The 24,442-nt window shown below is 29.9% G+C and overlaps 4 protein-coding genes across 7 annotated transcripts; 1 reads left to right on the top strand and 3 right to left on the bottom strand.

The window, feature by feature from the left end:
* Window positions 1-45: 45 nt before the first annotated feature.
* Window positions 46-4,128, bottom strand: LOC122539203 (DEAD-box helicase Dbp80). The gene is made up of 8 exons (XM_043673928.1): window positions 3,942-4,128; window positions 3,461-3,681; window positions 3,294-3,386; window positions 2,978-3,195; window positions 2,708-2,885; window positions 2,313-2,550; window positions 2,065-2,227; window positions 46-1,915 (listed from the first exon to the last, which is right to left on the bottom strand). The coding sequence occupies exons 1-8, from the start codon at window positions 4,002-4,004 to the stop codon at window positions 1,662-1,664; spliced, it is 1,428 nt and encodes a 475-aa protein (XP_043529863.1). The 5' UTR covers window positions 4,005-4,128; the 3' UTR covers window positions 46-1,661.
* Window positions 4,129-5,162: 1,034 nt separating this feature from the next.
* LOC122539176 lies at window positions 5,163-14,788 on the bottom strand. Of its 3 annotated transcripts, none has more exons than XM_043673857.1 (12): window positions 14,271-14,548; window positions 13,939-14,010; window positions 13,728-13,827; window positions 10,775-11,346; window positions 9,511-10,406; window positions 9,238-9,407; window positions 8,969-9,145; window positions 8,581-8,889; window positions 8,351-8,501; window positions 7,877-8,007; window positions 6,450-7,067; window positions 5,163-5,588 (listed from the first exon to the last, which is right to left on the bottom strand). In XM_043673857.1, exons 1-12 carry the CDS (start codon window positions 14,429-14,431, stop codon window positions 5,415-5,417), a joined length of 3,531 nt encoding a protein of 1,176 aa, XP_043529792.1. In that variant the 5' UTR covers window positions 14,432-14,548; the 3' UTR covers window positions 5,163-5,414. The 3 variants fall into 3 exon arrangements, with proteins under 3 accessions (XP_043529792.1, XP_043529793.1, XP_043529794.1); XM_043673858.1 differs by lacking the exon at window positions 14,271-14,548 and adding an exon at window positions 14,199-14,230; XM_043673859.1 differs by lacking the exons at window positions 13,939-14,010; window positions 14,271-14,548 and adding an exon at window positions 14,654-14,788.
* LOC122539179 (probable tRNA N6-adenosine threonylcarbamoyltransferase, mitochondrial) lies at window positions 14,698-16,841 on the top strand. The gene is made up of 6 exons (XM_043673865.1): window positions 14,698-14,774; window positions 15,275-15,394; window positions 15,482-15,740; window positions 15,817-15,945; window positions 16,101-16,457; window positions 16,527-16,841. Exons 1-6 carry the CDS (start codon window positions 14,710-14,712, stop codon window positions 16,839-16,841), a joined length of 1,245 nt encoding a protein of 414 aa, XP_043529800.1. The 5' UTR covers window positions 14,698-14,709.
* A 28-nt stretch (window positions 16,842-16,869) lies between these two features.
* Window positions 16,870-20,931, bottom strand: LOC122539180 (GTP-binding protein 10 homolog). Of its 2 annotated transcripts, none has more exons than XM_043673866.1 (4): window positions 20,847-20,931; window positions 17,920-18,223; window positions 17,630-17,848; window positions 16,870-17,540 (listed from the first exon to the last, which is right to left on the bottom strand). In XM_043673866.1, the coding sequence occupies exons 1-4, from the start codon at window positions 20,907-20,909 to the stop codon at window positions 16,933-16,935; spliced, it is 1,194 nt and encodes a 397-aa protein (XP_043529801.1). In that variant the 5' UTR covers window positions 20,910-20,931; the 3' UTR covers window positions 16,870-16,932. The 2 variants fall into 2 exon arrangements, with proteins under 2 accessions (XP_043529801.1, XP_043529802.1); XM_043673867.1 differs by lacking the exon at window positions 20,847-20,931 and adding an exon at window positions 18,331-18,572.
* Window positions 20,932-24,442: the final 3,511 nt, after the last annotated feature.

Raw genomic sequence — 24,442 nt, 5'->3', positions numbered from 1 at the left:
TCACGATTGTAAAGTTCAAAATGCGAGCAATATCATCTGATGCACTTTTATATAATTTTCCATCAACATGATGGATTGAGTAATAACGCAAATGATAAACATTGCAATAGGATAGAAGGGCCAATTTATTTTATACTTTTTTTAAGCGTGTTACAATTGTCAAACGTCCGGAGGGGAGGGACCTCTGCTATTTTTAATAAAAATGCCAGGACTTACAGCGCGCAATGGGAACGCGACGGTTTTGGAATCATGTCGATAAAGTAGAGTTGCCAGTCAGACTTACTCATCGTAGGGCTGATGGTGGCAATCCCCTACTCCAAATAGCTTGGGTTAGGGCCTTTTAAGTTGGGCATAGAAATGATTGGTCTATCCATCCTAGGGTCGGGTCCATACGGTGCGTGCTTAACATTGGTGATCGTCATCGATCCGTTGGTTAGCCACATCCACTTGCAGCTGGTGATTTTATATCTTCGGAATTGATCTATTAAGGACGAACACTGTGAGGACTCGACACAAGGCTAGTACCCATCCTAGTTGCCGACCAAAGAGAGAACGATTGGAATTGGAACTTGAAATGATGTAGAAGAACTTGAACGCGCGCAAAGACGTCGGGAGATGTCACACAATTTATTTCGATTTTTTTAGTCTTAATAAATGTATGTTTAAAATATGTCATGGTTATTTTTGAAAAAGACTTCCTATCTAATCAGAAATTTTTATTTAAAAACAAAAGTTTACGAATTTGAGAGAATTTTATGGGAAAAAAATGTTTACATTTATGAAATACAATGTAAATAATATACAAATTTTGTTGGATTAAAAATGATCAAGTGATTCATACAACTCCATAAAAAAAAAAATTAATACACGCCGTACTTCAATATTTTGACACATATATCCTTGTAAATTGTAATTGTAATTGTAAACTTTGTAAAAACAGTGTATTACAGTAATGGCATTGAATATTTTGTTTCATTAATCTGTCACACCATTGCATTTTAATTTCATTTGTACGTTTCGCGTATTTTTAACTATATCTGTATCTACACTGTTGTCAAAGAAATTGTTTTAAAATATATCGGTAAAGGCGTGATACAATAGTCACAACTTATTTGCTTCAATATGATCAATAATTAATACTTTATAATTATTAATTAATGATTACAACTGATTTTTACTTGTATTATTTGTACTTATATAAATCGTGATAATATCATCACGATATCGTTGTAATATTTCCTTAGTATAATTAAAAATTAATGTCCAATAGATTATGTGGTCAAATTAAAAAGGAATGATTAGTTTTTTTTCTATTAATTAATAAAGTTACGTAATGGTACAAAGATAAGGACATATTTCTTTGCGCCAAATAGTTGTTTGTTGTATAACATATAAAAATATTTCTTTATTTTTTATATTGTTTAAACTCTGTATATATTCCTGATCCAATCGCCATATTTTAAATCGTTAAAGAATATTATACAATTATTACAAAAAGAAGTAAACATATAATATCTGTTGATAATATGTGCTATTGGAAAAGAAATACAAAGAATTCACGTTGAGAATACAAATATCTATTCTTTTAGGAAGTATTACAATATATCTATTGCATATTTGATAAAAAGCATGATCGTATTTCTTATTTATTAATAAGATACCTAGACTCCTATTTTTTCTATTTCATCCGCATCTTCGGCATCAAGGTATTGTATTTTCTTTCCAAAATGTTTTTCTATGTCCTTACATAATTGCATTGCATGCGACGAGTCTACTAAATTAATGGCAATTCCAGATTTACCAAAACGTCCAGCACGACCAATTCTATGTAAATACGTTTCACAATCTGCTTGCCGATTTTGATCCATTGGTAAATCAAAATTGACAACTATTGTTACTTGTTCGACATCAATACCTGCAACACCAATAACATTTTTAATTGCTGAAGCGCTCAAATAGATTTACAATTAATATTTTGTAAAATTATATAAAGTTATCTAAATTTGTACCTTTATAGTTTTTATTAAGAATCTAAAGAATATGTAGAAAGTAATAGATAAATACCTCTGGCTAAAACATTAGTCGTAATAAGAACCTTTTCAAGACCAGCTCTAAAACGATCTAAAACTGAAATTCTTTGTTCAACTGTCAGTTCTCCAGATAAAACAGCTACTGCGTGACCATCTTTTGTCATTCTTTCAGCCAACCAATTAGCTGTTTTCCTAGTCTGTAAACAAATGCAAAGTATTACTTATAATTTTGAAACAGATAAAACATTTGTATAACACTCATATAACTTTAAGATATCTTACATGACAAAAAATAATTGCCTGTCCTATTGTTATTACACCATATATATTGGTAATAGCTGCATATTTTTCATCCAGATCCTTGCATTTTACATAATATTGTTTAATATTATCTAAACTTTCTTCTTCTTTCAATAATCTTATTATCAAAGGATTGTTAACTATAATTTCTGCAAACTTCATCACTTCTGGTTCATATGTTGCAGAGAAAAACATCATTTGACATGTGCGTGGAAGTTGCCTGTAAGTAGTATGCTTAAGTAAATTCAGATATAAATACAAACATGTATAAAGTTTAAAATATTCATTTTTTATATTTCTATGTAATTTTGGCAAAGCAATTACTTATATTTCTATATTTTTATATAATTTGTAGAGAAATTAAATAGAATAATTACTTATGAATACGTATACATTGGTCTTGATGACCTTGTGTCGCGATCATCACATCTGCTTCGTCTAGAACAAAAACTGATATTTTACTTAAACTAAAGAATTTAAATTTAACAGCCCAATCTAAAACTTTTCCTGGTGTTCCAATGATTATGTGTTCTGTAATCTTTGATCCACGACTTACTGAAATCACACAAAAAAGAAAAGATAAATAAATCTCTGTAAAAAAAAAATAAATTTCTAAATACTTGAAAATAATTTATAATATATATTACTTTCTTCTCCTCTTACAGCATATTTTATTTTTATTTCATTACAGAATGCAGACATTTTTGCTGCTACTTCTCCTGTTTGTATAGCTAGTTCATAAGTTGGTGACAAACAAAGTACTTGAGGATAATTTTTGGTAGTATCAACTCTGCTGAGCATTGCTAATACAAATGCCGCTGTTTTACCAGTTCCAGATTGTGATTGAGCAATCATATTTTGTGGTCTATAAAAAATCAGTTTACTTTAGTAATCATTATTTACAATATAATGTAATAAATATAATATATTTATGAAATTTTTTTATATTAAAAACAAACTTACGGATCAGCAAGTAAGGTAGGTAGTGCGGTTTCTTGAATTTTTGATGGAGCATTAAATCCCATTGCATACACTCCTTTTAATAATGCTGGTTTACTGCAATGTATATCATAATATATAATATTTTTAGAAAGATCAACATAAGGAAATTGATAATTAAAAATACCAACAGATGAAGAGCTTCAAATGTTTTAACGCTATACAAAGGTGAAGACGGATCCTTTCTTTGAATTTCTATGTCCTGTGTTGTTTCTACTAAACCTTTACGTATAATCTTTTGAAGTAACGACTTCTCCGCTGGTGAGATTTGCTCATCTACTCCATCATCATTTTTAGAATCTGTATTCGCCGCATTTTCTTTAACTTCCTTATCTATATTTAGACTAGATACCTAACAGTCATAAGAATGTTATTATTATTTCGTAAAAGAAGAACAAAAACAAAAATGCTTCATAGTAAAAAGAAATTGAAATTGTTGTTAATGTGAATCATATTGTCGAGTAACGTGGGTTAATTATCGTGAACATAATTTCAGTTTTTGATAATCAAACAATGAAAATGCACAATGAAAATCTTCATTGCATGACAAAAGTGTGATAAACAAATTAAAGTGAGGTTAAGCCGGTGGTGAAAACACACAGTGAATATTACCTTTGCAGACAATTTCTCTTGTTCATCCACATATTTACCCCAGTCAACTTCAGTCGAAGACATATTGATATTGATACATTCACAATAATTAAGAATATATAACCTAAGCTTGAATTAGAAAGCTAAAATGATACAATGATCGCCCGTCTGTGATTTCTTAAGCTAATGCAGCGTCACAGCACGGCATAAACAACAACTAAGGCATGTACATGTGTATTTCTTGCATGGAATAAAACGTTAAATTGAATTCGATTAACAATGATATATTGGTAAAAATTGGGAAATTATATATAATTATATTATATATTACTATGAAAATTAACGATTAAGTTGCTTTCTATAATTAAAAAATGAGCACGTAGTAAAATTTAAATAAAATTTAAGACAAATTGCCGATAAATAAAAGTATTGATATAAATTTTCTTATACGTAACTGTTTGTAAATTAATTATTAGGTGGTTCTTTTATTTTGTGGAATAATAATAATTTATTACATATAGCGCCATTTAATTGTAACGATGGCTTGAGTTATTAAACAATAATACATCTTTTGAAAATATTCGTATACATTTAGAATTTCTTTTTTTTAAATTTATTGCTCAGTAGAACTTAATATTTAATTTTTAATTTAAAAAAATTCCATATTTTAGCTAGTTTATTCGTAACATTCTACTTTATTTTTTGCAATATATAGGTATATTGTAGAGTGTATTATGTATTTTTCATGTGTTTTTTATGACACTGTAAATTATTAGATATTTGTAAGAAAAGATTGAACAATTTAGTATAGATCATATCAAACGTGAGAAATATAACGAGATCATTGGTTCTTTACGGTGATTGACATGCACTGTTCGATATATGCATAATTTAAGCAAATATTGCAACAAATAATTATAATATCTAATCTAATTTTTATAGTATACAAGTATAACAACATTATCATAAGAGAGCCTTTAATAGACACAATCTTTATAGTTGTTTGAATTCCTTTTAATTTAAAATATTATACATTGTAAATGTATTTCATAAGTTTTATGTAATGACACGTGTATATTCTTGCATTTAAAATTACAAATTCACGAGCTTAGCATACATACTGCGTAATAAATGATAGTCGTTAAATGCACAATTAGATACTACCGTGTGTATTTTTATATGAAATATACATTCCACATTTGACATATGTACAAATTAAACCGTTAAGTTTATCTACCTTCATTTATAAAAGCATATTATACAATTTATTTGCAGCCAAAAATATGTTTTTTTTTTTTTTTTTTTAATTCATGGACGATACTTCAAACGAAATAGTATGTAAAATTTCAAACAGGCTGCTTCAGTGAAATAAAGTGTCGTTATCTGTAAACGCAAACATAAATGTCCTATGTATTTCTTCCTTCATTTTTATCGAAATACACTAGATTAAATACGTTTAATATTTTTGCGATTTTCTTGTTTTTTTTTTTTTTTTTAAGAAACTTTTACAATTGTAGCCGTAGTCTTGGTTCCGCTTGATTGCGGTACAAGGCGAACGGTTATCAGCGAAAGATCTAGCATTTTACGTTGGTATTTCTTGTGAAAAACCATAGCAGCAGACTGCGTCTTAAACACAATCGTTGCGCTGCGTTCACCCATTTGTATGCTCTACAACACGAACAATATAAACAGATAATTATTAATTAAAAATTGAGAAAACCATCTTTTATTAGAAAAAGGAAAGTCGCTAACTTGTTACAGAAACTTATTGAAAGCATAACGACAAATTAAATGATAGATGTAGTTTTAAAGGCATAAAATATGATATAACAGAGTATTTTTCAGAAAAAACAAGACATACCAAGTTAAATTTGTGTAAAATATTGTCAGATAATATATTGCAAACTATGTTGCTATGTTCTTTTATATATTGTTTATTACATATTAAAAACTATATTTGTTATTCACAAACATGATTTAAACCTTTAGGTTAGTAAAGTTTTCAAAATAAATTTAATTGTTACATGTCGTATCCATATGTATCAAGGAAAGTAATACAATACTGTAATTACCAAATACTTAGTTTTATTTTGTCATAAAAAAAGTGTATCATGTACTGAATGAATACAAAGTAATTTTCGGATAACAGTTTTAAACAATTACACCAATGAATTTGTCAATTACTATGTAAAATAAATTTGTATATCTTAGTGAAAAAAAATACTTTCCTCTCAAAAAAAAAACTTCCCCCCAAAAAAAAAAAAAAAAAAAAAAAAAAAAAAATCAATGTGTCAAATAGGTAAAAATTATAACAAACTAATAAAACTTCTTTCAGAAAAAAAAGAAAAGAGGAAAAAATGTAATTATTATTAACATGAGTGTACATAATACTTGGAACATTATCTTAAATTTTAATTAAAATCATTATCAAAATGACTATTGAAAAAGAAGGAATAGATTTCTAACTTCTAAAGCTAGAATTTGCAATGAAAATTAAAGTCTTAAACATTTTCATGCAAAGATAGTCACCTCAATTGTTCCGATGCCTTGACACATACGTCTAATTTGTGCTTCAGACGTACTTGCTGCCAAATTTTCTACTTTCACAGTATTTGTTTTCATTTCTGGTATTTTTTTCTGTTGTATAGGTGTTTTTTGAAGTACAACTCTTTGATTATTTTGCGTATTAATAACGCTCTTTTGTGCATTTGTATTTGTTATTTCTTGTACATTGATAATAGTTTTTTGAAAGTTTCCTGGAGATTTTTGTTTAACAATTCTTTGTGGAGTTCCAACAATTTTCTGTCCTATGTTTGTCAGTTTTTTCAAAACATCAGCTTGATTCTGACCAACTCTCTGAGACTGACATTGAGCGACATTGATTAATTTACTTTGCATTAATAGCTGACCTTTTTGTAAATTCGATACTGTTTTTTGTATAGTAGTGGCAACTTTCTGTGTATTCAGTAATGGTTTTTGAATCACAATTCTTCGTGTTCCAGACTGGGAATTTAATACTTTTACATGTTCATTTATTGGATTAATTGTATGTCCAGAATTACTATCTTTTGCAGAATCTACAGAATCGTTAGGTTGTACAGTTTGTATTGTCCGAACAATTCGTATACACGATGATTTTTCTGAGACCTATAACAAAAATAATTATTAAGGTATTTTCAAAAGAAGTTATATTGAGAAAAAAATAATATTTGAGTACAACATGATTGATGCTAACATTAAAAATTATTGAAAAGATTAACATTTTGTTTCAAAAATTACATTAAATGAAAAATAAAACATTTTGATATAGAATGATTTTGATAAAAGTTTAAAGGAAATTAAAAAAAAACAAAAAGTATTTAAAAATATATTTTATTGAAACACGAGTAAAAAATATACAAAAAGTCTAATAGACATTATGTATATATTCTTTTTTATTTTATATTTCATTTGAAAATATATAATATATGAAAATATATAAATTATTATTCAAGTAATATTCAATATTTAAAAATGATATACTCTTTTTAAAAAATGCAAGCTAAAAAATGCATATATTTTAATAAATAACAAAAAAAATTTTTAATTTACTAAAATTGTTGCTCTTTGATATTTATGTATAGTATATTTGAACTATATTTTTCTCTCTCATTCTCTTCTTCATTATAATATAATAAGAAAATTATATATAATAAGAAAATTTACAAACAAATAGATCTCAAATATGATTACATTTCGCACGCATTTATTTGCTGTGAGTATTAAGCACGAACTGCTTACCAAAATGATCATGATAAGAATACAAATTGTTAATCATTCAAATGTTAATTCAATTGTTAATCACTGAATTTTACAAAACTATATATTAAAAAAAGGAAAAAAATAGGAATGTCTAGTTGAAGTTCTTATGTACCAATAACGGTAAAATAAAAAATATGGCATCTTTAGTCATGTACCTCTGTAGATTGTGTACTAATAGGACGAGCACGTCCTCTTCCAATACTGGTATGTCCTTTGTTTATGGAACCATCTTTTACTACTCCCATAAGTGCTGATACAGGTTTTGTATCCTGTGTATTTTCATTTACTAGGAAGTAAAATATATTAATTACACACTATATTTATTTGTTTAAATTGCTACTACTATTATATATGTAATATATTATTTTTTGAACGAAATTTGTTATAATTTAAATAGAAACAAAATAAACATTTAATTGTGATGACAAAAGAAGAATTATGAAATTATTTTTCAAAGATATTTTTGATTAAAAAAAATGATGACTCTGTTGAACAATAATAAAATATATATATCTGTAAAAAATGTTTTTAAAACTTATTTTAACATTGTCTTCGAAAATTTATTCACTTCGTTCAAGCAAATAATTACTAAATTATTTCTATACATTTGATTTACACAAAATACATACATGTATTTTCGTTCTTAGCTTCATCATTTTGTTTCTCCATTGCAGCCATTTTCCGTCGATTTTCCTTTTCTCGCAGAACCTTTTCCCTAAGACGTTTCTGTTCCTCCATCTTTTTTCTGTATTCCTGCATTTCTGGATCGTTTTCTTCATCCTACAAAAGTTCACAGTTTTGAAAAACTGTGCAATGTGAAGACACTATATAATATACAATATTATATATACGTATATACCTTTTTATCATTATTCGTATTGTTTAATGTATCCACTGTTCTTACTTCTTGGAGATTTCTATTGCTAATCTTTATTCGCTTTGGGCTCAAATCACGTAAAGGTTTATCTACAGAGTTGGGAACTCTTTTTTGTGGTAACCTAGTTCTTATCGAAGTATTCACTGATCTGTTAGATTTCTGTACATGATTTTGGTCGTAATTTTCGCGATACGTAGTTGACGAGTAAGTCCTATTTTTTGAAACATGATCGTTTCTAGTTTTTGACGACAAATCTCTGTCGCGATAATTTTGATGGACTCCTCTATGATCCTAGAAATGCGAATTGTTGTTAAAACTGGCTTGTTCTTTATGTTTAAGAATATGCTGCTAATTCGTAAACACTACGAACCTGTGAATAATTATTTTTTTGATCCCACTGATCCAACTTATATTTCGAACTGGTTTCATAGCTACCATCTCGTAAATAATTACTTTCTAGGGGAGGATATTGTTTGTTTGGCGTTCCAGTTTGATTTTTCTGCGGTTTATTTTCTTGCCACACATCAGAAAAGTATGCATAAGGATCCTGCGTGTGAAAATTTGCGTAACTATACAGTCTTGTGCAAAATCAAAATAGTCAAACTTTAATTAGTCAGTGCAATATCATACAATACGTACATCACTCTTATTCTGTTGATAATTCTGTTGATAATGTGCTGGTCCTTGTTGAGTTTGGTTGTACGAACTTTGATTCTGATATGGGATAGCAGACTGTGAAAACTGGCCAGAAGAGACTTGAGATGGTAAACTAGGCGTTTGTTGTTGATTGGAATCCCATGCGAGTCTTGCTGTTGTGTTCATCAAATCAAAAGGGATCGTGAGCAAAGGAATTACAGAGAACTTGGAATTGAAAGTTAAAAAAAACTAATAATCACATCCGAAAACACTTACCGTCGTTCGTCGACTGAACGGCTCCTCGAAAGTGAGGATTGATTAAAATCTTGTGCCCTGGAGGTAAAGGTACATTGGGTACATTGGAAGTGGACTGTTGTGGTACAGGTAACGTATTAGTATTAAATTGACTGGTAGGTACTTGATCGGAATAGCCGGACCTCGAATCGTAAACGGGTCGGTTTTCAAATTGAGCTGCTTCTTGGAAAGGTGGTCTGTTCTCAAAGGGCGATTGATTTGGCATTTGAGTGACGTTAGGATGACTAATGAGCGGCCCCTGGGAAGTAGTTTGGCGTGGATATGCTTGCATGGGTAGTGGCTGATTATTCTGCAACAACGGCGCCACTGATCCGGTTCCAGGCACCGCTGAGTTCAGATTCCCAAGAATCGTTCCTCCAGGATTTCCTTGCAACAACGGGCCCTGATTGTTTTGCATCAGTCGTACTTGATTAGGGCCTTCTTGCATGAGAGTAGCCGAAGTTTGAAACGGGGCGGTCGCTGCCGCTGGCCCCGGTTGAATTTGGATGTACGGTGGTTGACTCGATGGGTGATTGTAAGACGATGGGTGACTAAGCCCTTGAAGGGATCCTGGCAAGCCAACTCGGGGCCCGTAATCTAACCTTGGCCCGATTATTCTAGGGGCCACTTGGTTTTGAAATTGGTTAGGATTGAATTGCGGTCTATTATCTACAAAATGCGATGGACCTTGGAGCGAACCGTTCGGTGAGTAATGCTGGAAAGATTGTACTTGGGAATTTTGTTGCTGGTAAATGATCTGTTGATTTTGCATATTGTTCGGTACTCCGAGAAGAAACGGTGGCCGAGTCTCGAGCAAAGGCGGCCTGCATACCGGTGGCGGTTGATTATCGAAGCTTGCATTACGTGCATTACCGAACCTGGTCAATTACAATTTATTTCATAATTATACATTCTGGATAGGTGTCTTAATATTTCATTTAATATTATATATATATATATATATATATATATATATATACTTACTATATATATAACTATATATATATAATATACATTTGTGTATATATGATACATACATGCATATATATACAAATGTATATTATATATATATAGTAAGTATATATATATATATATATATATTTATAGTGTGTATCATGTATATATAGATATACATATATATACTATATATATGTATGCATGTTTGTAGCATATATATGTATATATATATCTGTGCATAAAACAGAGAAAAAAACTTAACCTTAAGAATCGCAATAATTGCACCCACCTTGGATTAAAATTTCCCGAATTTTGTATTATCCCGAATCTTCCTCCGCGACTTCCTCTTGTGCTTCGACCTCTTCCACGGCCTCTGGACGCCAGTTTGGATGGTTCACACGTGACCACGTTCTCCAAAGTATCCGGTATGTGATTGTTCATTTTCGAAGAGACGATAGTTCTTTCATTTTGAAACCTGTTCCTCCTTTCTTTAGCTTCTTCGCATTCATCATCTTCCAATCCCTGCCCATTCCCAGAATAGATCTTTGCATTTTTCTGCAGCTTCTCTCGTAGATCTCCCCTTTCAATGTTACTCGAAGCGTTGATATTGTCGACCGAGGGACGTTCATCGTGCTGTCGGACTTGTTCGCTCTTGTATTCATGAATCTCGTCTTGTTCGTAATATTTCGATTGTGCCTCTAGCTGATCGCCGTCCTCGTAAAAATCGTTCTGGTTGCTCCTATCAGTTTTGCTTCTATTAAACTCTATGTTTTCGTCGTCACCATCTAAGTCGTCGAGCGCGTCGGTTACTCCTAAGTCCAGTACATCATCTGTCTCCTCTTCTCCCTTATAGCTATTCTGCTGCTCAGGGAATTAAATTGCCAAATATTTGTAATGAAAATATAATATTTAGCCGTGGTCGTTACAATCTACAACCTAATTAACTATATGTCTATGTTTATATCAATCTGTGACAAGTTATACCGCCATGTGTATATAGTTTTAGAAAATAACTCGCACCGTTCTGTCTCTCTACCTGCTACTTCCATTAAATTTCCAACTCTCTCCTCGTTCCGATTGTTCTTCATTATTATATCAGTCGCTGATAATAAGATTTATACGGCAGAATTATTTAATCGCAAATTCCTCACTTCCTAGTCGTGTTATTATAATTTATGCAAATGGGGATGTTACCGTAACAATCGACTGGAGTAATAAAATATTATTTTCTGAATAAAAGCGACAGTATGTCTGATACTTCGCAATACGAAATTGTTATAAACGTATATCATACAATATGTTACAATATCAGTTGCAGTAGCATAATATATTGCCATGATGTATTGTTAACAATATGTTTCATATTATATTCGGTCATATACTACATAACGTACATACATTTATTTTATACTACATATAGTACATACATTTGTACTATTTTAGTTAAATTACACTAGGAATCATTGTACTGTGCATTTCAACTCTTTCAATATTTCATGCTACTTCTTTTTGATGAAAATGGAAATAGATACATCATTTTAAATTCTGTACGCGTTGATGATACCCAAACGATGTAAAATATGTACGATGTATCGTTACAATCGTTTAAAAAAAAAAAAAAAAAACGATCGATATTACTTTCTTACAATACCATGTTGTCACAATAATCAAGATCGGTATTTTTTTTCTTTCTCATAATCTTTGAATGTTTTAATGAAAGAATTTATCACATAATGAGATTTCATTGAGAGAAATTATACATTTTATATTACCGAAATAATGATATCTACAGAAAATGATGATTGTTACATTTAACTTTCTAAAGAAGCAAGCTCCAATTTTTATTTCTGCTAAAGTAAACTGTTCTGTGAAACCGAGATCTTAAACAGACTTTAAAAAATCTATATAAATACGCCTATGTGCTACAGTCATTTTACTACATCTTTTACTCATAAAGACTTTCATTAAAACACACAATTCTTCGTAACATGTTGGAATATACTATTTGCAATAATTGTAATATTTAAATACGTACATTATAAATCACAGAAGTCAATAGTGCTTTAAATTTGTTCAGAGACACTACAAACAGCACATTAACAAATATTACTGCTTACGATATCTAACAATTGCGTTTCTTTTTTTAATAAACAGGGAAAAGGAAACATAATAAATACAAATAACATAATAAATTAAGAAGTGTTATTATGTAAAAATTCTCGGTGGTCATTGATACGCAAAGTTTAATTAGTATTGAAAAAAGTAATTATGAAATTTCAAATAATAAGAAAAATGCAAAAAGCAATTACAGTACAAAGAATAAGAGTTGTTTACTGTAAACAATACCACGATACAATATGAATATCAAGAATAAATATCAATTGATTATCTTTCATTTCCCCTGCATAAATATTTATTAAATAAGTGATGTAATCAGGATTTACATGACATATTTTATGTTTCAATTTCACATCTTTTGCATTTTATAATGAAATGAAAAAATCTCGTGATCAATTTTATAAATCAACAATTAATATGAAGTATATCCATATAAAATATAAAATTCTCGCCTAAATTAACGCAATAATAATCTCGCGTTTTAATAATTTTCACGCATTTGTTTTGAACTTTGAATACAATCTCTTACAATAAACATATATTTTGCGCTCACAATTTAGTAAAATATTTATTTTACTTTAAAAAAAAATTTCGGAGTATTCAAATATTGGAGTATTTTAATATATCTTTGCCACGTACAAAGTGATTCTATACATGACTAAATACCTTGTGTCTAGGACAATACTCTCATACAATAAACAACATATAATTTGACGTTATGATTTTAGATTTGTTTATCTTTGTCATAATACACAAAGTAAATAAGACAGAATTAAATAAAATTCTTCTTGCTTGCTGAAATATATTGTTTATAAGATACATGAAAATAAAATATCACAGTCGATCCAGTTGTGGTCATAATTAATTTTTCTGTAAAGTTCAGCAGAAACGTCAGAAAACTCATAGAGAGTAACCTTAATAAACTATAATTTCCAGAATCATTTTAATTAATGGAGCAATATGTCAATTATAAATGATAATGCAACAGCAAGTGAAGTAAAAAGTTCTTAACTTTCTGAAATTAATATTTTTCAAACTTGGACATTGTATCATATTACATTAATGGTTTTGCAAAGAACTAATTTTCATTTAACAACAAAATAATGGTCCAGCAATATGCTCACCCTCTCTAGTTCATAGTCATCTGCTAAAAGAGCCTCTTCTTCATCGTTGCCTAGATCATATTCTTCATCTCCAAGATCTTCATCCAATAGAGTATCATCACTGAATAAATAGTTGTTAAAAACATTATTTTAAAACTTATTTTAGAATAAATTATAAAATTAATAACTACAATACAATACAATGTTGTTAACAGATGCAATGAAATACAACCTAAATACTTGTTCATTTTCTGTATTTCTTCGCATCATGTGCACCCTATACATTTCTACGTGTGTAAATTTCCTACAAATGCAGATACATATATATTACTTATATTAATCATATTTTAATCTCTGTCATAAAAATAATTCTAAGTTCTGTACAAATAAAATTATTCTAATTTCATATTCACATCATACAGAAGTAAAATCAAATTATTAAATATATTCAAAATTTTGTTACTTGTAAATGTATTTTTTCAATTAACGTACAGAAACAATAAATTTACATTAAAATACAACAGTATTTTATTATTACAACTCACGGAGATTAATCACACGTACAACGAAAAATAATCAAAATAACATTTACTAAAGTAGTAATTAGTACACAATATGAACAAACAATATTTTCCTAGATATTCAGTTTCTTTGATATCCTGCAAATATAATTGTCGTATTTTACGAAATAAACTGACTGCAAACATAAAAGATAAATAAGTCATAAAAAAATGGAGTGCAATGGATGATGGAGAAAACACAATGTACGTCACTATTAACAGTGATTATAACTCTAACCTTAAATCAAATTCAGCTACGCGAAAGAAATAATAAAAATGAAGAGATAGTAAAATTATAAGTGCATGCAAGATAATCAAGAGGTTAAATTAAATGCTAAAAGTTAGATCAGAACATTAATTTTCTATGGAAAAAGGAATATTTCTTACTGCTCCGACATTGTACATCCACTTTTTGATACTTGAGGGAAAGTCTGCAATCTGTGATGGCTCCGATATTGCGAGCGTTGCGTCCGATATTGCGTAGGTCACATCGATTGTTACTTTCGAGGTATCAACTTCATATCGAAATCTCGAAGTAATGTTGAATCCAATATCATAACAAGTATAGCACGTGTTACTTCTATATATTGAAATAATTTCAAATACCACATAAAATAAATAAGATTAAACGAAGTTACAATATATAAATTATTAATTTAATTGCTAGTGGAGTAATGGTTGTATTTTATTTTGTATATAAACAAATAGAAGTAATTTGAGTACTTTAATGTACTATTATGTATTTATATATATCCATATCTATATTTGTATTTACATAGTACATAAACAATATAATGTATGTCCATATAAGATATAAATAGATAAGAGTACTTATAAATATATAAGATATAAATAGATCAGAGTGTTAATATACAATTTAAAAAAAGGAATGGCTTATAATGTTGTATCACTGTATGGCAAATACTTATATAAACACTCTATGAATAATAATATATTATCAGATTTGCATAAACATAATTTAAAATTAGTACAAAATTTTGTACACAGTAGGCCTGCTATAATTTTGGGAATAGAATCTAGCTGTGATGATACAGCTTGCGGAATTGTTGATACTAATGGAACAATTTTAGGTGAAGCAATTAGTTCTCAATATTTGACCCATTTGAAGTAATTTGTTAATTTTTCTTATATAGCATTTCGTACAATTTGTCTGATAATTTTTGCATTCTATTTAAAAATTTCAATACTGTTTAGTTTTGGAGGAATAATTCCATCATTCGCAAGGATATTACACAGAAATAATATTACAAAAACTTGCGAAAATGCTTTGAAAGCTGCAAATCTAAAGTTAAAAGATATTGATGCAATAGCTACAACTATAAAACCTGGCCTTCCTCTGTCACTTAAAGTTGGAGCACAATTTGGAAAATATCTAGCAAAAATTGGGGAGAAACCTTTTATACCAATACATCATATGGAAGCTCATGCTTTAACAGCAAGAATGAGTGAAAAGGTCTTTTTATAAACAACAATGGTTTTTTATAACGTTTGATCAGTTACACAAGAAAGACTTAAATTTTTAATTACAGATTGATTATCCATATCTTGTTTTATTGGTTTCTGGAGCCCACTGTTTACTAGCAATTGTTAAAAATGTAAATAAATTTTATCTATTGGGTACTTCTATTAATAATGCACCTGGGGAAATGTTTGATAAAGTAATTATTGCAATATTATGATGGTATTTTGTTTTTTATCCATCATTTTTTTTAAAGTATCTTTTAATATATTTCTAATCCACACATAATAAATAGTAAATTAAGTTATTTCTTACATTTCATATAAAATAACGTAAATCTTTTATTGATTGTAGATTGCACGAAAGCTCAAGTTAAGAAATATTCCAGAATTTAGTACGTTAAATGGAGGTTTAGCTATAGAAACTGCAGCAAGTAAAGCATCAAACGTAGACCAATTTTTATTTCCACCTATACTGACAAAATATTATGATTGTAACTTTAGTTTTGCTGCACTCTTTTCTGTTTGTAACATGTATGTTGAATTAGAAGAAAAGAAACATAACATAATTGGTGATGCAGTGATTCCTGATGCATATAATTTATGTGCAGCATTTCAATTGGCTACAGTGAAACATATCTGTCAAAGAACTCAAAGAGCAATGGAATTTATTAATAAAATATCATTATTTCCTGAAAATAAACGAACACTGGTATGTTAAAACTGGTGTTAATAATGTTGTTTTAATTTGATACGTGTATTTCGTTTCTTCATTGAACAGGTTGTATCAGGCGGAGTAGCATGTAATAATTTTTTAGCGAAAGCATTAAATATCGTGTGCACAGAATTAGGATACAACTTCGTAAGAACTCCACCTAAATTGTGCACTGATAATGGAATAATGATAGCATGGAATGGAGTAGAGAAATGGATTGGAGACATTGATGTTATCAAAGACTCAAATGAAATTGAAAAGATCGAAATAGAAAATACGGCTCCGCTTGGAGAAAATTGGATAAAAAAAGTAAAAGAAGCAAACTTAAAATGTAAATGGGTAAAAATAAATAAAATGCTCTATCCAAACAATTTAAAATAATAACACTATTTATTATGTTTCAATTTGTATATATTATTTTAAAAAATTATATTTCCGGTTTTAATTATATAATTCATTAAAATACAATAAACTATACAAATGTTGGTGCATATTGCTGCATTTGTCGTTTTAATTTTGTACGTAAACGATCTTCATCTGAATCCATATTTTCAATAGAAATTTTTTCTTCTTCATACTTGTCAATAATATATCTAATCTTTCTTTTAATTTCCTGTATCTCATCTGTATTTTTTAAAATCAAAGATGTTGTTATAATATCGTCAAATTGCAATACCTTTTTTGGTTGAATTGATTCATCGAATTCTGAAAGGAATTCTGACAAATTATTTAATTTTTGTTCAATTTCATTATAAATTTCACTTGCTCCATTTGTATCCATTTTATTTACTATAATTATTGTGGGCCTGTCTAACAAATCTGGATTATAAAGTTCAATCTCTTTATTTAATAGGAGCACAGTTTCTAGGCAAGATTTATGTTTATGTTTAATGGAAAGTTGACATCCCTGAATGTCTACAATAAATAATAATAATTTTGTTCTCTCTATGTGTTTTAAAAATTTATGACCCATTCCTTTGTTAAGATATGCACCTTCAATTAAACCTGGTAAATCTGCAACTGAAATTTGTCTGTGATCTTTATATTTTATAATACCTATTTGCGGTTTTATAGTTGTAACTGGAAAAAATACACACATAGTAAGCAAGAAGAAATATCATATGTTCAACGAGTAGAGGATAATGTGCTTTGTACAAAAATAAACTTACATGGATAGTCTGCAATCTTTGATTTAGCATTTGAAATTACATTTAAAAATGTACTTTTTCCTGCATTTGGAAAACCTATTAAACCAACGTCAGCAAGTAACTGAAGATCAAGGACTATAGTGCGACTTTCGCCTTTAAGACCACAGAAGCCTGTCCTTTCGCATCCTCCTGTTCCACCTTGTGCAACCAACAATTTTGTATCCTTTGAATTCACTGCTCCTACATTTTCACAAACAATCATGAGTAACTATTATAATTCACCTAAATATCAAGTTGTTTATATACGTTACCAAGTTTAATGCGATTCTGATCATAAACAGTGATGCCAATTGGAACTTTTATATTTAAATCCGTTCCAGGTGTTCCAATGAGCCCTTTCTTGCTACTATCGTATCCTGGTCCTGCTTTTAATTTCACACCTTTTAGCTTGTATTTAACATATTGTAATGTTAATCTTTCTTTTGGAACAAGATATACATTTCCTCCTGCTCCGCCTATTCCACCGTAATTAGGTAATCCAGAACCGCCGGTACCTCCAGTTACATGAATACGTACGCTGTCGATTAATCCTCGCCGCAAATATTTCCTTGGTAACTAAATAATTAATCCATTAATCGACATTTCTACGTATTTATTATTACATTAATATTAATGAACTCGATGAGAAAGCAATACCAAATACGTCATTAATATTAAATTACCTTTGCCGTATAACCTAGAATTCGTGTCAGTACGACCATCTTTTCTTAACAAAATATTTTTACCGTGCAAGACTAAATTCGCAAACGAAAGCGTATATATTGTTAATATCTTTAATAAACTTCGTTGATATCATAATATCAGTTGTCTAATATTAATTTTCATCGACCTGTCGAGCAGTTTCAAAACGAAAACATCCACAACATCATTTGAATAATTCGCTAGATGACGCTGATAAGTTCATATATGTACATAATTGGATGCTCAAAAATGAAAAAACGATTTTGTAAGATATGGCGAGTTTTACATTGTTATTTTAACAATAAAAAAAAAAGAACGTCGGTTCATATGGAAATATTATCTTCTCAATTTTCTGTTAAGAAAAGAGTTTTATACTTCGATGATATATTTCACTAGATTTCAAATTTTTTATTTCCAAAACAGAGTATTTGAATATTTTAGTTATTTAGACTGTGATATATCTCTTCAGTAGCGTATCATTGATTGCTGTAGAAACATTACATATTTTGTAAATGCCTGTCAATGAAAGAAAACCATTTTTGATGCACCCGACTGGCTTCAAAATCGAATGTTCTTTTTTATGTAATCAATGTCATTAGAAAACATAATGAAAGTTGATTGAAATTGAATAGCAGCAATAATTTGTCGCGGAATCGATATCTTTCTATACGTACGTGCATGCATAATGATAGATATGCGGAAGAAAATTTCCATGATCTCGAGTAGAAAGAAAGTTGGCAAATTGTTTAAAAAAAAAAAAAGAAAAAAAGAAACATGTAGAAAGAATGAGCATTCGATGTACGTGCACGTTTTTAAAGTGCAGTGTCTCTCGTTAAGTTTCTATTGTAAATGAAAGATAAAATTAAAGTGAAAAGAAAGAAAAAGATACGAATGTCTTCGGAAGATATTTGAATCGTTAGAGAAGTCTGATAGTTAGAAACTATCCGGCAGGATATGCTATCAGGTCAAGTGAAATCAATTGCGAAGTTTAGCAGGAATTAATTGATGCAGAAATATAGGAGAGTAGAGGAGTCGAAGGGGAAGAAGAGGCGATGCATTAACGTAGTTGTGTTCGTTGTTAAAGGAAGCCGGAGGCTCGTCTAACGACGTACGCGTTAAAATTAAATCCAGCCGGAGGCCGACGGCTACGTCTTGCCGACGACGACGACGACGGCGACGTCGCGACGTGATGCGTCCTCTAGCTCAGTCTCAAGAGCACACCCTGACTGTACGGATGTTCTGATCTTCGACATTTTTCCTCCCATATTTCCGTGCTTTTATCGTCGATTTCATCGGTAACACGTTCGGTACATTCTTTCGTAATCAGCTGTATAAGAGGTACAGGCTCATCCATTCAGAAACAACGAACTATTGACGAAACTATTCTCTTCGTTCTATTTTTCCTATTTTCTACTTCGCTTGACCACGAGGTAATTAAAAAATGTTATGCTTTTCTTGTAACAGTTTTTGAAGCTCCTTGTTGACGTCAATGGACCATGTCCTGATTTTTTCACGGTCGACATATTGGCTCGGGCAAACTAATACATATATCTTCTTACATAGTAACGAATATATTGTACGAGAAATATATTTTCTTTCTGTTTCTTTCTTTCTTTCTTTCTTTTTTTTTCTTTTCACGTGCGAAATCTTTAAACAATGGTTCATTGGTCGAGCGTATAAATGCTAAATACGTAAAGCATATTCAAGAATTTTTGCCAATTCACGTTCGAATGATTTGCGTTAAAATGTGATTAACGGCTTTTATAAATATGCATAGTTCTAATATAAGAAATTGAGAAAGTAAAGTTCAAATTCAGTGACGTTAATGTTAATGTTAATTCCGAGTCACATTGTACGTGATAATTTTCCCTCTAAATTCCGTGCATTTTTCGCGTTACCGCGAAATTCCAATTATCAGCAACAGTTTCAAAATCGAGGAGACTCTCGCGTTGACGTACACGAAATTACGATTAGTGCAAAAGTTACGATCAGTGCTTCGATTTTCTTGAATGATCGTTAGGACGAAATTTTCAATAGGAGTGGGGAGTGTGTCATCGAGTTACTAGCCTTGATTCTTTGCCAAATAATTGATAGGGAAAGCGTACTGTTGTCACATTCTGGCGCTAATTTTACAAACGTTATCTACGACGCACAAATTGACAATTGTCATTATTTCAATGATGTATCTGCTTTCATCTTCAATAATTCACGCAGAAATAACTGAGATATCTCATTCAAATGACAAACGTTACGTATCATTCTTTTTTTCTTATTCTCATTAATGATTGCCATTCGTATAATTTCAACGTGCTTAAATAGTATAACGAGCAGCCAGTTTTAAATTTATCTGTGATTAATTGATTAAAAATAACGCGAGACGTTTATACGTTTCATTATATTGTTTTATCATCAATAAAATGAAATTTGTGTATATCCTTTGTAGTATTGGTTTACACAAGAAGAGTGGTAAATTTATTGGTTTTGTCACTTTACGTACGCTTTGTTTGGTGTTGTAAGAAAAGATGGATCGAGATGATGAGGACTTTGGAGAGGGTTTCATCGCGGAATCTCATCCACTTAGGCCAACGCATCTTTCTGTCCCTGTCAGTGGTCGACCAGATTCCAGAGCACCTAGTATCAGTAGCAGTGTTAGTGACTTGGACGTACCAATTTATACTAGAGAAACCACTATACCTGTCTCAGCTGGAAAAGTGAGTACATTGTTCTTCATGTAAATTCAAACTGTAACAAAACGTTCTTAATTGTATTAACACCTTCTTATCTTTTATATTTTTATTGATTTATATGTTGATACCAATTCACTTTTGGACAATTTGGTGTGTATTATGTGTAACACGAGAAAAACATTATTAACAGTAAATATGATGTAAAATGTATAAAATGACGTAGCGTATTTATAAAATAGACTGACGAAGAGAATGACTGATCAAAACTGAAATACATGGAATGAAATTTGTAGATACGAATATTATCAAACAATGAAACGAAAGGCTATGATACTGTAAATTAATCTTTTCTACGTGCACGTGCGCGCGTAAAAGGAAAAGTGCTGAAGGAAGAAAGAGAAACTAATTGCATTCATAATTAAGATAACCTATCAACATAACGACAACCAATCAAGAATACCATGAGAAATGAAACGACATTTAGATTTCGAAAACGATCTTAGAAATTTCGCGAGAGTATCAATTGTGGGAATAGAAGTTAAAATATAATATACTAAATCGCTGTTGCTATACAACAATTATTATACAACGATTATAATCAATAAAACGCATAAACGATTGACAGAATTCTCCCAAGTAGTAGTTCTTGACCTTGCACAAATCACAAATCATTGATCGATTCTTTGGAGCTCGCAGCAAATATTGTTAGTGTTTAGTAATGCTTTCTTGATCAAACGATCTGTGGTTTCTTCGAATGACGCAAGACGTGCTCTAAACTATTGCACGTAGATACGTATGTATTTGACCTTAGTTAATAGAATTCTAAGCATTCAATTAATATGCCCTTAGTACCTATCGAATAATTAAACGATACTTATCGCTTGTTGTACTATGACAGTATAGTATAATTGTGCATTTTATAAAATCGTATTTTAGTGACTTTTTTTTTTTTAGCAATAAAATGTTCTTCTTTTTGATGTAATTTCTTTTCCTCAATTGTAACAAAAATTTATTCTCAAATATCTTCTTTACCAAACATTTTCAAAAATTTCCAAAAATGTGTAATATAAATACTCACAATTAGTAAAATTTTTGGAAAATTTCGATTTTTCGATATTATAAATTGCAATTAGCTTTTTAGAATAACTATCCTTTTAATATGTACATTTTCATGTTATACATACAAAACATTAAGATCTTATGCTCTCATCAACAGGTGACTTTTCTCTTTCATTCGGTTCTTCGTATCGACTTACCAGTGTATGGTAAGTCGATACGAATTTATTGATACGAACAGTGGTTTGCATATTGTAGTTGTATCACAATAGCATTTCAACAATATTGAACGTATCTTCTTTTTCTAAATTTTTTATTAAATACGTTTTTCTTTCAAAACAACAAATGTTTCATAGTGGATACTATTTTCTGCTTTAACGAATAATTAAACAGATAAATTGGAAAGAGGAAATGATTTGAGAACACTTGATAACCTAGCACGCGATTGGTCGAATCGGTGGGTGTGCACAAGGCATGTCGTCACCTGCCGATGTTCTTTAATTCCTCAAGATATTATTCCTTATCTGACGCAATCGCACGTGAATGTTACAATATCGTAAATGCAGATAATTACATTTTACATTTTGAATAAAAATATATTAAATTTATTAATACTATGAATTATGTGCCTTTATGTATTATGAAATTACTAATTATAAGCCACGTGTTCTTATATTTGTCAAGTCACATTTTTTAAAATTAAATGCAATTATCGGAAACTCTTATTCACTTGTAATTTCTTTTTATTGCTGTAACATGCGAAAATCACGCACGTCAGTTATAGATAATTAGCATACACTTTACACATTGTGTTTCTTGCCTTTCGTATAATACATGTAACGTAATTTCTGAAATGTATCATTTATTCGAAACATAACTATGCTTTCTTAAGACTTTTTTCGACAAAAATATATGAATGTTCTCTAGTTACTTCAATGATTGTAATATATATTTATAAATTATAATTAAATCATCAATAATTGTTTTAGAACTTTGGATTCGGAGTGAACGTAGCTGTCTTAAATGGAACATGATTTGAAATGTAAATAATTGTTTTATGACATCAGCATGCTAAAGGAAATGACTTTTAATTTTTTTATATGAATTCTCCTTACAAACACGGTATATTAACATTAGAATTTTTTATAATAATTTAAGTTTTCAATGGTGTTATTTTATATATTTAATTTAATATACTCTATATATTTATTTTGTATAAATTGCAAACGAAGAAACTGGATTATCATAAAGCTAGAATTCATTTAGGGTCATTCACACTTGAATAAAGGTTCCATTGTTCTTACTGTTTGCTGTTGACGATATCATTTGCTAAATTTACTATACTAGAGTATGATTATACTACTTTATTTCACAATACTTTATAATATTTAATCTTAATAGGTACAATAATGATAACATGTAATAAAACATAAATATCTTAAATTTCTTATATACATTTTGAACAATGGGAAGAATGTTAACACATTAATCATATTATGTGATTAAAAATTGGAAAGTAATAGTAAAAAGCAAAATATAGGAGGAAGGGAAGAGGGAGGGAGGAGAAACAGAGTGGGAGAGAGAGAGAGAAAGAATGATTCTTGGGGGCTCGCCATCTGTCGAGCAATGACGTATGTGAAGCTACCGTTTAACGCCCACGCGGTGGTATCGTTAATTTTACCCTGAGACGAGATAGCCAAGTGCGTCGCGTGTTTTCACTACATTTTTTTCTCTCATTTCAACAATCTGATATTAATATTATACAACCGAAAACAATATATAAATAGCTTTTACTTCTCTATCGTATCTTTTAAATTCTGAAGAGGTTAGGATGTAGCTGCTACACACACATATGTACATACATTATACGTGTGTGTTTTTCAAAATTCAGTTGCACAAAAATGATGAATCTGAATTTTAAATAAGCGATCACATTATTTAACACATTATAATGAAATATAAAATTTGTATAATTGATATATTCATACATGTACACATGTACTTACGCGCTTTTATTTACAAGTTTAGTTAGTTTTTAGTAAATAATCTTCGTGCATATGTTAACGTCGTAAATTTCTTATTTTAAATTACGAGGATTACAGTGTGGTTACCCTTCATGGAAATTATAGATTTCAAAACATATCGATCTACCGGTAAACGTTCGTCCCAAATAGGCGTCCGTAGAGGCGCAGGCTCGACAAAAACAGCCAGAAATGGAAGTCAGTATAGCTCGTACCTTACGTGAATACGCGTGTTACAGGTTAAAGAAAATTATTTAACATATTGCTGACATAACGAGTACTTAAAAATACCGTTAATTTCATTCGTACAGAAATACCGTAAGATTGTG

Source organism: Frieseomelitta varia, unplaced genomic scaffold (genome assembly GCF_011392965.1).
Source record: "Frieseomelitta varia isolate USP_RPSP 00005682 unplaced genomic scaffold, Fvar_1.2 scaffold_192, whole genome shotgun sequence".
Lineage (NCBI taxonomy): Eukaryota > Metazoa > Arthropoda > Insecta > Hymenoptera > Apidae > Frieseomelitta > Frieseomelitta varia.
Note: the sequence above shows the minus strand (reverse complement) of the source record. Positions and strands in the feature narration are given on the sequence as shown.